This window comes from Chiroxiphia lanceolata, chromosome 2 (genome assembly GCF_009829145.1).
Source record: "Chiroxiphia lanceolata isolate bChiLan1 chromosome 2, bChiLan1.pri, whole genome shotgun sequence".
NCBI classification, from domain to species: Eukaryota; Metazoa; Chordata; class Aves; order Passeriformes; family Pipridae; genus Chiroxiphia; species Chiroxiphia lanceolata.
The window spans coordinates 60678020-60690444 of NC_045638.1; the positions used below are offsets into that span (position 1 = coordinate 60678020).

Below are 12425 nucleotides of genomic sequence, written 5' to 3' on the forward strand. Positions count from 1 at the left end.
AAACCAGAGTCAGAGCATTTACTCAAGAGGACGGCAGGTTTTGCCACAGTAGAGACTTAAAAACACAGCTCTGCACATTGAGGTTTATCCTGCCATGGCATTGAAAAACACAGGCATTTTGCCACTGTATGCAGGGTTACTTAGGCCATGAGTCTTCTTGAAAGCACACTTCAAGGAGCACACACCTACTCAACACTTACACAGTGTGGTTCCAGGCTTGGTACTTGACACAGATGTGAGTTTCATGTTACTAAAGCAAGATTACAAGCCCTCAGCAAGTAGGAGGAGACAACAGAGAAAAAGAGATGATCACCAGAGAAAGAAATAGTATGTTTTCTGTAGAACCTCTTCAGCCAGTTTATGTCATGGTAGGCCATGTACCTGGGCAGACCAGCATGGCCACTAGTGACTGTGGTCCTCGCTCCTCAGCAAGGCCAGAGCTTCTGTCAAGATGGTCAAAGCTCATGAGAGAGTATCTAATAATAGAGCAACATGCAGAGGCAACTTTCTTCTGATCAGTTTTTTGTTGCTGTTAGTTCCCACACCCCCACATCCCACCTCCTCAGAGAGGGCCAATATTGCGAGATTGTCTGTGAAACATGTAAGGAAGAGCCAGGCATGGTCATAGCAAACCCAGAAGGATCAAAATTTCTTCTAGAAAAAACATACTTCCTATGCTGGGAGGTAACTCAGAGGAATTTGTACCTTCCTTAAATAGAAGGCTATGAACAAAATACTCATAGACTGATATACCTATGTATGGACTGTTCCACAAATATTTGATCAGACACTGCTCCCTTTTCATTGTCTATCTCTCTCTACTTGGTAGACAACCAACCTAAATTTGCCATATTAGGTTCATACTAAGCTGTTGACTTGAATCTGTTCACACAAGCAAGCAGCAAGTGCCAGAGCCTGGAGAAGTATAGTGGGGAGAAGACAAAAAGGTTTTAGCAACACACTGTCAGATCACTCAGGAAATCACATGGATATACATCTTTCAGCACAATGTGCTGTAGTCTAGGTGACACATCAGAAGCAAAAAGAAAATCAGCCTTGGAGGTCTTGGCACTGCAATAACTATTTTTAGATGTCTGGCACCCTGAGGTGGCCACAGCTTCGCATTGTATATAGAGGTTCCCTGACAGCAGAGCTGTCCAGCCTTCTGATTTTTAAGAATTCCTTGCTTGCTAAAACAGAAAGTCTTCAGTGAAGGTTACAGCTCCCAAAGAGAAGATTGACACGTATTGATGTAACTACAGGGCTGTTTGTTTTCCATTGTCTATGTCCCCTGGAGAATCACCTTATGGATACTTCAGTATTCACAAATGACACAGCTGAGCAGTTCAGAGACAGCAAGGTATCTGCTGACATTTACATACTACTTCACACATGGATGCTCTGAGTGCACGAGTTAACCACCAATACATGGCTCACCACCTGGATTAGTGCCCTAACCCCTGAGCAAATGAATCATGGTGTCTCTTATGAATCCCAAGTAAATCTGTATATGGCAAATCTAACTGCTTCAGCCCACTGGTTTGAATTCCCCTGGACAGACATTTAGACATGCAGGGAACATGTTATTAATAGAAATAAAAGTTCCCCCAACTTCAGGAACTCTCAGAGCTCATTTTAAATACAATCAAATGCACGGATCACCTAAAATTGATCAAACATCTCCAGTGACAGTTAACAGACCCCTTTGGTGCCTGATGCCTATTGTGGATTCCTGGATATCTTTTGCACTACTATTTACAGAGCCAGGCCTCAAACACATAGAGTTTGCTCACATTTACAGATAGGTTTATGACAGTTTTATTACTCGTGGAATAAATCCTTGTCTCAAACTAGGAATGCTCTGTGCTGTATGGGGAATGCACTGTATGGGGAATGCACTGTATGGGGAATGCACTGTATGGGGAATGCACTGTATGGGGAACAGGAAGACAGCTCCTGCTCTGATCCTAGCTTCCTGGTTTGCTTTAAATTTGACCATTTATCATATGAAATTAGTCCTAGAAATAACCATATTTCCTTCTCCCACCTTACTTCATACCTAAAATATGTTTAGGAACCTCTCAAAACCTGAACCTCCTCATAAGTGTTGCCAGTACATTCTCAAATACTTTGAGAATGTACTTGAAATATGTTTAAGCAGCAAAGTCCAAGTGGGGAACAGAACTACATACTGAGTTCATGATAAATTCACTGGAGCGAAGGCTAATCTTCAGGGCTGATAACATTCTGCCTCTCTTAACAGCCTGAAGGTAGGAACTGGGTTTAATGACACTTCTTGCATAGGACATGGCATCTCCCAAAAGGCCAATCTGATCATCTGTGGGCTCAGATATCTTTCTCAGTGTCTCTGCTCTCAGACGGTATAAGCCCAACCAACAGTGCTTTCAACTTCAGATCCTCACATCAATGCCTACAGACAGCTGGGTTATACAAATACAGGTCTAATTCAGACATTTAAGGTCATACAGAACACCAGTGACCTCTCTGCACTGCCTGAAAAGGAAAAATGAAGATAAGCATTTTCCTATGCTCTTACAGCAAAATGAGAAAACACCTGAAAATATACAAATCTTCAGCCTTCTGTTACTGTGAAAATATTCTTGATGCAGGCTTCCCTCTAGTGGAAAAACCACAAACTTTTCATTAACAGCTGCAGTTAAGCTGTGGAAAACCAGATGCCAAAAGCACGTATAATGTTGCTGTTAAAACAGTAAGTGGTGAGTGCATTCACACATGACAGCACGATTATGCTTGAATATTTTGAGTCACATTTAACACTTGACCTCTCTCTAGATACTAGAGCTGAAGAGAAGTGAGAAGCTGCCCCTTTTGCCTTAATTGCTAATTCTGGACTAAACTTTTGTTATCATACTTGTATCAGGTCAGGCTTTTCCATTAGGGCCTTGGTTTTGGAACAAACTTATTCCCTATGATGAGAAGTTTGTCAGCCCTGGGGTACACCTGCCTGTCAGGCTGTAGGAATGAGAGAAGGAAAGAGATGGTAGATTGGTGTGAGATGGCAGTAGCACTGCAGGACCTTATGTGAGACTAGATGATGGGTCAATGAGTTCCCTTTAAGTTTATGCCATTAACACAATTATTTGGTTTGTGCAGGGATTAGCGATAAGGATTTTAAAAAATCCATAACAAACCAGCCCCAAACAACTGGTTTTCAAATATCCACAAAACGAGACAGGTAAGTAAATAAATCTACTGTAACTAATAGCAATCAAAATTAATGCATCTATAGTTTCATATCCAGACTATGTAAGGCATTTTGAAGATGTTGCTAAGACTGGTAAAGAACAAATGTAGCCTAATTAACCTATACAGAGGGAGAATATAGCAGAATACCTAACACAATCATATAGGTGCTATATGAGTGCAAAGGTTGTAGAATGAGGATGTCAGCAAACCCAAGAACAAGTCAAAACTGTGCCCCTGCCCTGTTCTATACACATGCCAGTGGTGTTAGTTACTTAGGAAGCACTGCTACTACTGTCTTTTTCAGCTCCTTCTAACATGGTTTCACAGACCTTGAGGAACAGCACAGCCACAGAGGACCCTGACTGAAATGCTGAGCCATAGAGGTGCTTCTTGCACCAGAGGTGCAGCATTTTTGACAGCCTGCTAGTGAGTGCGGATAAATCCCGAGCACGACAGCTCCTGGTTCCATCTGCAGGCACAGAGTCCCAAGCAGCAGCACATACACTACCCAACCCCAAGCTTGCACTGCAATGGAAGAGGAGTTGGGCTGCCTCAGATCGCTCCTGCCACTGCTTCCCCTGCACTACTTCTGGCCTGATGAATTCATTAACAAATGGAAATTAGACCAGTCAAAAAAAACCCCATTTCTGTCAGTTCAGCAAGTTGATTTAGCTTTTTACTCTGAATGATCTAATGCTGCCACACATGTTGAGATAAACAAGGTCCTGTACTCTGCCAGCAGCCTTGTGCTGCATTTGCATATTTTCTTTCTGCCTGGACACCTTGAGGTACCAGCAGGTTGTTAGGGCACGCAGCACACCATGCTCATCTGCAACACAGACAAAGTTTGGAGGAAGTTGTGAGAATGCATCACAAGACTGTAAAGCATTTGAATATGGTATTGATAAAAACAGATACAAATTTTAGGGACATATTGATTAAAAACGTTTCTTATTGATCTATTTAAAATTTCCATATAAACCAGACTTACCTCTCAGCAAACTAGTAAGATCTCCTTGATTACCCAAAATCTTCTATCCTTTTGAAACAGAAAAAACAAAACCAAAAACAATTAAAAAAAACCCAAACCAAACCAAACCAAAACCACAAAAAAACTCCAAACAAACAAACAAAAAAACCCCCAAACCAACAAAAACCAAATCCAACCTTAACAAAAACCCAAAACTAACCAAACTACTCAGGCACCAAATCTTTACAGAATAATTTTAAGAAATACCTTTCCTTGACATCTGTTCTTCTCCTTTATTTTGTAATCCTTCCCCTACCTGCTCTCTGTAGTGGTCTATGGGATTGCCAAGCATCTATTATCCCGGAAAGATCACATTTGCAATGACAGCCCTGAGGAAAACTCAGCAGCTTATGCCTCCAGCAGTTCTAAGAGAAAATCAAATCACACACTGGGTGACAGGAGATTAAATTTTCGGAATTCTCAAAAAGGTTCCTACAATTCTTAGTCTAGAAACCAAAACTGTTCATCTGCATTCTCAAGGAATCAACTGCTGAAAAGATCCCAGGTGTTTTTGCTCAAGTCTGATTTAAAGTGTCAAGCTAAACAGATAGCAGAGGGCCGAGGAGCAGTCCTATGTAAAAGTGCCACAGCCTTCTTTTGAAGGCCTGGATTAAATATCTAGCAATGGAGATGTTATCACTAGAAAAAGACAGAAGACACTGTACCACTTTCATGCCTTCACTGAATGCGGCTGGTAAAGCACTTCTAAGGGTGCTACTGAGCCAAAACAATCTTCACTGTGGTCAACTACCTCTCCCTGCTTGAGACACCTTTGAGCAAGTTGTCCCACAGCATATGGTAAGTGGTGAACCCATAAGATAAAAACACACCACCATTTCTCAGGGTAGTATGTTACCATCACAGAATGGTTTGGGTTGGAAAGGACCTTAGAGATCATCCAGTTCCAACCCCCTGCCACGGGCAGGAACACCTTCCACTAGACCACATTGCTCAGGGCCCCATCCAATCTGGCCTTGAATACTTTCAGGGATGGGGCATCCACAATTTATTCGGGCAACCTGCTCCAGTGCCTCACCACCCTCATAGTGAAGAATTTCTTCTTGATATCTGATCTAAACCTGCTCTCTTTCCCTTTGAAGCCACTACTATTTATAGATACATGTCTCAATGCACTAAAGAGTGCTGAACATTTTTTTCTTAACTACTTACAGGGTTAACATTAAACCAGTGAACGCTGCAACTCAACAGAAAAAAAACCCCAATGACTGTGAAGGGACAAAGTTTGGTGTCCATAAATATGCAAAAATTCCAGACCAAAGGCAAATGTGTACAAAATAATTTATTACAGCATAACATATGTTGGCAATATTTTACAGTGAATTTTCCATTCAACAATTTTTAAATCTAAACAGATGACACACAAAGGAGAATTTTAATTAGAACAGTTTATTTGTCTTAATAAAATCCCCTCTTCATGAATTGGTATTTGCCTTTGAGGGGCTAGTTAATATTACTGAAATTATTTACACTGCAGTGAAATAAAAACAAACTGAGATTGAATGATTCCATTACAGTTTCCAGAAAACAGATTTTCTGTACAAGCCACAGTATAGTTATTTTTTGATAGCAGTTCTTACAGAATGTAAAGCTGTCATGTGATATGTAGCCATTTTGTCTAGCAATGCTATGCTTTAAATAGGTATATTAGATTTAAACTTCCATTTTGATGTGTTGTATAATTAATAGTTAATGCACCAAAATACAAAGTAAGGAAAAAGTTCATTATGATTTGTAGTCAGCCTCTTTGTGCTCCCTTAAACAGTTTTAAAATGTAAAACATACTTCTCAGATACTATTTTGCCTTGCAGCACCTACAGCAATAGTATTTAGGCATGAGAAGTACTAGAGTATTTGCCGTGAGTAGACAACTAAGACTTTTAATGGAGGTAATACAGCACAACTACCAGTGAGATTTTATGACGTAGAAAAGAACCATATTTCCCATTACTGTACCTTCTGCATTTGCTCATAACTGGAGCAGCTTTTCCAACCTAAGTGTCAACAGATGGGCAGAAACCAGAAGGAACAGGAAAAAGAGGGAAATGGAACAAAGGACAAACAACAGTATCAAATTCATTACGTTTTCTCAGGGAATTGCTTCAGGATATTAAAACTTTAAAATGTTAAATGATCATAAACTTAAGCAAACAATAGCTAAGGAACACAAGGTAGATGGAATAGTTTTCAAAAAGCCTTAGTTATTAGTTGTTTTGTTTTTTACACAAACTTAATCTTCATATCTGTCAACACTGGTTCCATATAAGACGCACACCTGACAAAAACATGCAACCCCCCAATGCTTTAATTGTTACTGTGCTTCAAAAGAAACCAAACTGACGAAAGATTAAAAAAGAAATCCAACCAAAACAACCCAGAAAAAACCCTAAAGAACAGTAAAGACAAAGAGGGCAATTCAAGCAGCACTTCAGTCTTAATCTGCTAAAAACGCTCAAATGATAATTTATTAACAAGATATGATCACATTTATCTGTATAGGTAACAATACTTAAGTGAAAGCATTCTTCAACATCCATATTTTTTGTGAGGGAGGGCTGATGAATTATTAAAAGACTTAAACCTGTACAAGTATAAACATGAAAAATGCTGATTAAAGATAATGTTTACATAAATATTGGCAGTTCTCATTGGGAGGAAAAAACCCTAATAGCATACTCCATTTAACTATCCAAATATTTTGTTTTATACCTGTTAAAGATATTAAAATACAACCTGGAAAAGTAACCCTGATCTTTATCCAGCCAGCATGTAATGAGAGTCGGAGCTTTGTATACATGTGTGCATGTAGGTATACACACACACACGGGCTTGCACACACTACTTCAAATTTCATTAGACAGCAAATCATGGTTAATGGCCGTATGATTCATAGATGCAATGCTGCTGTTGTCCTCATTTGTGGCAGGCATGAAGGCAGATGTAAAAGGAAACAGTTTATGACATGCTGCTTGATATTCTTCACATTGAGCATGACAGCTTCCAAAACTGCCATCAAGCAGCGCCTCGAAAACCTTTGTTAATGTCTAAAGAAACAAAAGTAACAGTTAATAAATGTGACTTCGATTTTCCTATTCCTAAAAGAATATACTGTTAAACCATACTAATCTGGGCAAACTGGTTTCTCTGTTGGTATTCACATATCTTACAGTTACAGTTAGGAAAAATCTGAAACCTTGTTCTTTCAAATATTAATTTATCATGATATATGAAGCATGTACATTATCCTGTATTAAAGTATACACTATTTAAGATCCCACACTTTGGGGGGCTTTATATACTTTTTATCTTTTACCTTCACATTTTTGTCTCTCATGTTTTTATCCAATCTAGTAGCAACAGCAATTGCTTTTTCTTGTCTTGATTTGTCCAGGAAATACATCATCTTTGCACCTTATCACAAGAAAAAAAGCACAATGTTTAGCTTTCCTAAATGCCATACTGCATATACAGACACACAGAACCTGAAAACTTGTAAATAAATGTGAATTATACTTCTTAAAAGTTTTAATAAATCATATCTTCCTCCCTTATTTGTAACTGAAAACTAATAAACCTAAAGCCATTCTGAAATTTATTAGAAGCATAAAGATTGAGTAACACAGGAGATCTGCTCCTGCAGAAGTGAAATGCTTCACTTGACTGACAGGTCTTTAGTAAAGAAATGTATCACAGAGTACATCGATGATGAAACCCTTCAAATCAGCAGGCTAAATGAAATCCATCCTACAAATGTAGAAGCAAGTAAAAGATGTTCTCTCAGAGACACTCTGAATTCTTTTCAAAAGTACTGAGAGTAAGTGAACAACACAGTTACTAAACAATTGTGGAACATGGTCCAGAAAAGATTCAGACCAGTATATGTCCATATGGCAGAAAGTAAGGCCAAGGGAGGCTACTAACCCAGAGCTAAGTGAAGTAGCTTAGGTACAAGGAAAGTGTAATGCAAGTTTGGTGCTTCACGTGGACTGGGCTACATCAGTGAAAAGTAAAACAGTGCATTATGTTACTATGCAGCTTCTTGGACCATAAGCATTTTACCAAAAGTGGTCTAGGCATCTCTGCAAAATTCTGCTCCTCGTATCATAGCTGCCTTAATTTAAAATCTCATCTAAGTGAATGTGCAGGCATTTCATGTGTTTTCCTTTACCCAAATACAAAATCCAGATTCACCCCACTACATAATCTACTGCAAAAAACAAAAAGTTGAAGAAATCATTTTACTGGAGAAGTTTAAACCCGACATTCTGGGTCTTTCGTTTCTTCTTGTTCAACTTATTTCCCCAATTACTAGTTTTCCCAATTAAAGTAAGTTTCCTAGTTGTTACTGTTTTTGTAGGTTTCAAAAATTGCTAGACTGAATATAGAGCCATTGTTGCTCAAAATAGTTATCTTAACCTAGTAACATTTGCTTACAGTCAGGGAGGCTATGGTACAGAAATTGAAAAGATTAGAATCCTGCTTATGGTTTCTTCTCTAGTAATTTTAAGCTAAGAAAACAGTCTTTGTGCTCTCAGACTTACAGTTTAGGTCTTTCAGACCTTCACATTTTCAAACTTTAATTAAAGACAACTGTTTAAGAACCTTAAAAATTGTACCGTAGGTAAGTCAATTGCCTCAAATCTGTTTCAGCATAAACAGAAGACTGATACACAGGTGAAGACCTAAAGCTACCAAGGACCTATCTAGGGACTGTACTGTTTTCCATAATAATAGAGGACCAGAAAATAGGACCTGGAAAGTTAGATGTTCAACAATTACAAGAGTGGAAGAATATATCTGTAAGAATCAGGAGCAATTGACTGCTCAGGTATCTGTACTTGGCTTCCCAAATCTGGAGTCTGCTCACAGGAAAGCGGTGCAAGTATTCCTCTCAAAACGCCATCCTGAAACATGGACCTTATAGAGACCAATGAAAGTCTGTAGTAAGTTACCTAACCTTCCTTTAAGTGAGATGAACAATCCTCTGAAGCTAAGTTTTTCCAGTGATTCTGGACAGACCCTGGGTAACTTTTAAAAGCCAGGTGAATTTAGCACTACTTCAGGTGCCTGATAAAGCTACACTTACAGTTTTGTAACTGCTGGAAATGCGTTTTCTAAATAACCTTGCCTTAAGGGACTGCAGATAAAGATTCTGGATTTGTATTACTTAAATCATCTCCTTTTCAAGAGCATAAAAAAGTTAAACAAACCTGACAGTTGGTGCTGAATGGAGGTAGCATTGTGTTTGAGAAATTCTTCATTAAAACTCTCCAAGTTTTTATTAACAAAGATTTTCTGCATTTCTTGAGTTAGGACCTTACTCACAATTTCTGGGAGGTTACTCTGGTCAGATACTAGAAGGGGCAAGGTAAGAGGGAGAGAAGTAAAAAAAAAGTCACTTAACTGTAGAAAACTGTGAAACCACAGACATCACTGCTAAAATACCTCATTTTAAAATCTGTGCACAGAAACACAAATTTCAGATAAAAATATGTCAACACAAGCACTGCTGATACATTAATAAATAAAACATTCATTAAGCTTTCTCTTACAAGTTCATAACACACTTTGTTTCAGTCAAAATCTCTCTCCTGTATCTGCCACTTATTTTCTTAAAACTTAAAGAGCTTCCAGGATCTTTGGAACACTTACTCCTCCATGAAATCTAGTCAAAATGAGTTGTTAGGTCCACCTGGTGGATTAAGGGAGGAAGGAGTATAATATAATACATACACAGTACCCTAGGTAGCATAACCTGTGTTTTCTTTGGTATTATCATGGAAAAAACCTAATTTGTTTTTATTTTTCTTCTTTTCAGTTTGTGTACAGAGCATACATTACAAACAATACATAATTATGTCCTCGTAGAATGTAACTTTCTGTATAATTACATACATACTTCCTACATACATACCAGCTTTAGAGAATTTAATCAAGCACTCATGTAGCCATGGGTTATTACTGTTGATAGCAAAAGCTCTTTTGACAGACTGTAACATTAACAGAAACTTTCCTGTGGGAAGGAGAAAAAACAAAACATTAAGAAACCAAGATTAAGAATACAGAACTTTTTTTCTTTATATCAACTACTGTTTTCTTCAGTAAATCTAGTACAAATATTAGAAACCTCAACGTCTGAGCAGAATTAGAAAGGAAATTTATTTTTCCCCATTCAAATCGCTTAATAAAACAGAAGTGCCTGCTGCTTGAACTCTGGCAACACTGTTACTGTCCATTTGGCTTTTTTTTCCTCTAGATAATAAAACATCACACTGCAAATATCTTTCTACGGTATTTATTACTATATACTACAGCTTATTTTGCTCTTAGTTTTTTTTTGTTTAAGGGTGTCTAAATAAAAATCTTATTTCCCCTATTATTACTGGATATGATGCAAACCTCAGCTTTAGTCAGTTAAGTATTTATTCCAGATCATTTTAGGCTGCACTCTGGCTGCACTGAAGGATTAAAATTTTGTAAAGCAAAAATAAAATTAAGCAGTACTTTACCTTTTCTAAAGTATATTTCAAATGCTAATAAATGTGTTTCTATTTCATCTCCGATAAGATTCTTAAGTGGTATAAGGAACTTAATGGCTTCTTCTAATGGATTTTCTACCTGTTTTAATAAAAACACAGTGAAATTTAAAGCTTAAAATAAATGTCAAATAAAACCCACCATTGATAGTTTCTGTTATTCAGACCATTTAAATAATTACAGGCCAAAGGTGAACCGAAGCTAGCTTTCTAAATTAAATTGAACTACAACATTTTTATTTAAACAGCAAGATTTTAAAGTGTTAACAAAGACAGCATCATTGCTAACTCTGGCACTGCTTGTGTAATTTAATCAGTGTTGTAATTTACATTCAGAAAATTAAATACAACAACCTTAGACAAGCTTGAAGTTATAAAGAAAGTAGTTTTGTGTTTAAAGAAATACTAGCTTGTCTTTTCAAATTTTGTAATCTGCAATAATTTCTGTTACTTTTTACTTTATTCACTGTATGAAAACCAGATTTTTTCAGGCAAAAAACGTTTTTTTTCTCAGTATCTATTTTAATGAATGATGGTCTATTGTTTCAAAAAATCCCTGAAATTTAAGGAAAGTAATAATATTATTAACATAGACCTCGGATTTATTGAGGAAAAATACTACTTTTCTTCAGTGTAAATAGAGGTAGACTACAAAAAGGTATCTTTGCATGCAAAAATGATTTTATTAAAACACCTAGATTCTTTTAGGAGAACCTGATAGTAAACCTGTATCATAGGCTTTTTACGATAATCACATGAATTTAACATGAAAGACCATGCTAACCCTTTCCAGTTTTTCAGGAACTAGCTCTTCCCTGGGTCCACTAGTTTCCTCCTCCTCTTCATCTCGCTTTTTCTTTTGATTTTTTTGCTGTCGTTCTCTTTCTGCATGCTTTCTTTCTTCTTCAAGTTTTGCTTTCTTCTGTGCTCTTCTTTGCTTACTAAGCATTTTCTTCAATTCTTTGGCTGAGAGATTTTCTACAGATTAAGATAATGTAATTTATGTTAACAGTATTTAATTACAAATCTTTTTTCCCCTCAAACAACTCAAGACATACCATTATGCTTCTCCCCATCTCAAAATGGCAAACTTTCACAGTGATTTCCACAAATGCTAGCACTTCCCAGAGTATCACCACCACATTAGACCAACATTACTGCTGGATTACTATTTACAACCCAACATACCACTTGATCTTGCATATTTTCTGTTACATAGCTGTTATAGAAGCCTCAGTGATTTGAAAGGTCAGCTAAACTGTTACATCTGTGACAGGTTTTAATTTAGGAAATGAGCAATGGTTTTCAAGGGTAATACTAAGCTCCAATATTGACTGTAACTCACCTTACTTCCAATGCCATCTAGAAACATCCAGATGGATTTACATTCCATCTTAAAACGTGCTTGCTATTTTCCATTAAAGTGTCTGAACAATATACAGACATGATAATTGCATTTATTTTCTGCAAATGGCATGGGATAGCTAAATGGAAATGATCAGTTTAGCCAGAATAATACTGTAGTTTCCACTCTGTTTACTGTGGTGTTTCACCAAGAATAGAATTTGTGCTAAAAATGTAGGAAGGCACAGAAAAATCAGCTCCTGAGGGAC

General features: G+C 37.4%; 1 protein-coding gene across 3 annotated transcripts in view; it reads right to left on the reverse strand.

The window, feature by feature from the left end:
* Nucleotides 1-5543: 5543 nt before the first annotated feature.
* The window catches only part of NAA16 (N-alpha-acetyltransferase 16, NatA auxiliary subunit), a 65746-nt gene continuing 58864 nt past the window's right edge, over nucleotides 5544-12425 (reverse strand). For all 3 annotated transcript variants that reach the window (XM_032678427.1, XM_032678428.1, XM_032678426.1), the window contains 6 exons: nucleotides 11597-11790; nucleotides 10786-10894; nucleotides 10191-10289; nucleotides 9487-9630; nucleotides 7590-7687; nucleotides 5544-7320 (listed from right to left, as the gene is read on the reverse strand). In XM_032678427.1, coding sequence (XP_032534318.1) covers nucleotides 7120-7320; nucleotides 7590-7687; nucleotides 9487-9630; nucleotides 10191-10289; nucleotides 10786-10894; nucleotides 11597-11790 — 845 coding nt within the window. In that variant the 3' untranslated portion in view covers nucleotides 5544-7119. The remainder of the gene's footprint in view (nucleotides 7321-7589; nucleotides 7688-9486; nucleotides 9631-10190; nucleotides 10290-10785; nucleotides 10895-11596; nucleotides 11791-12425) is intronic.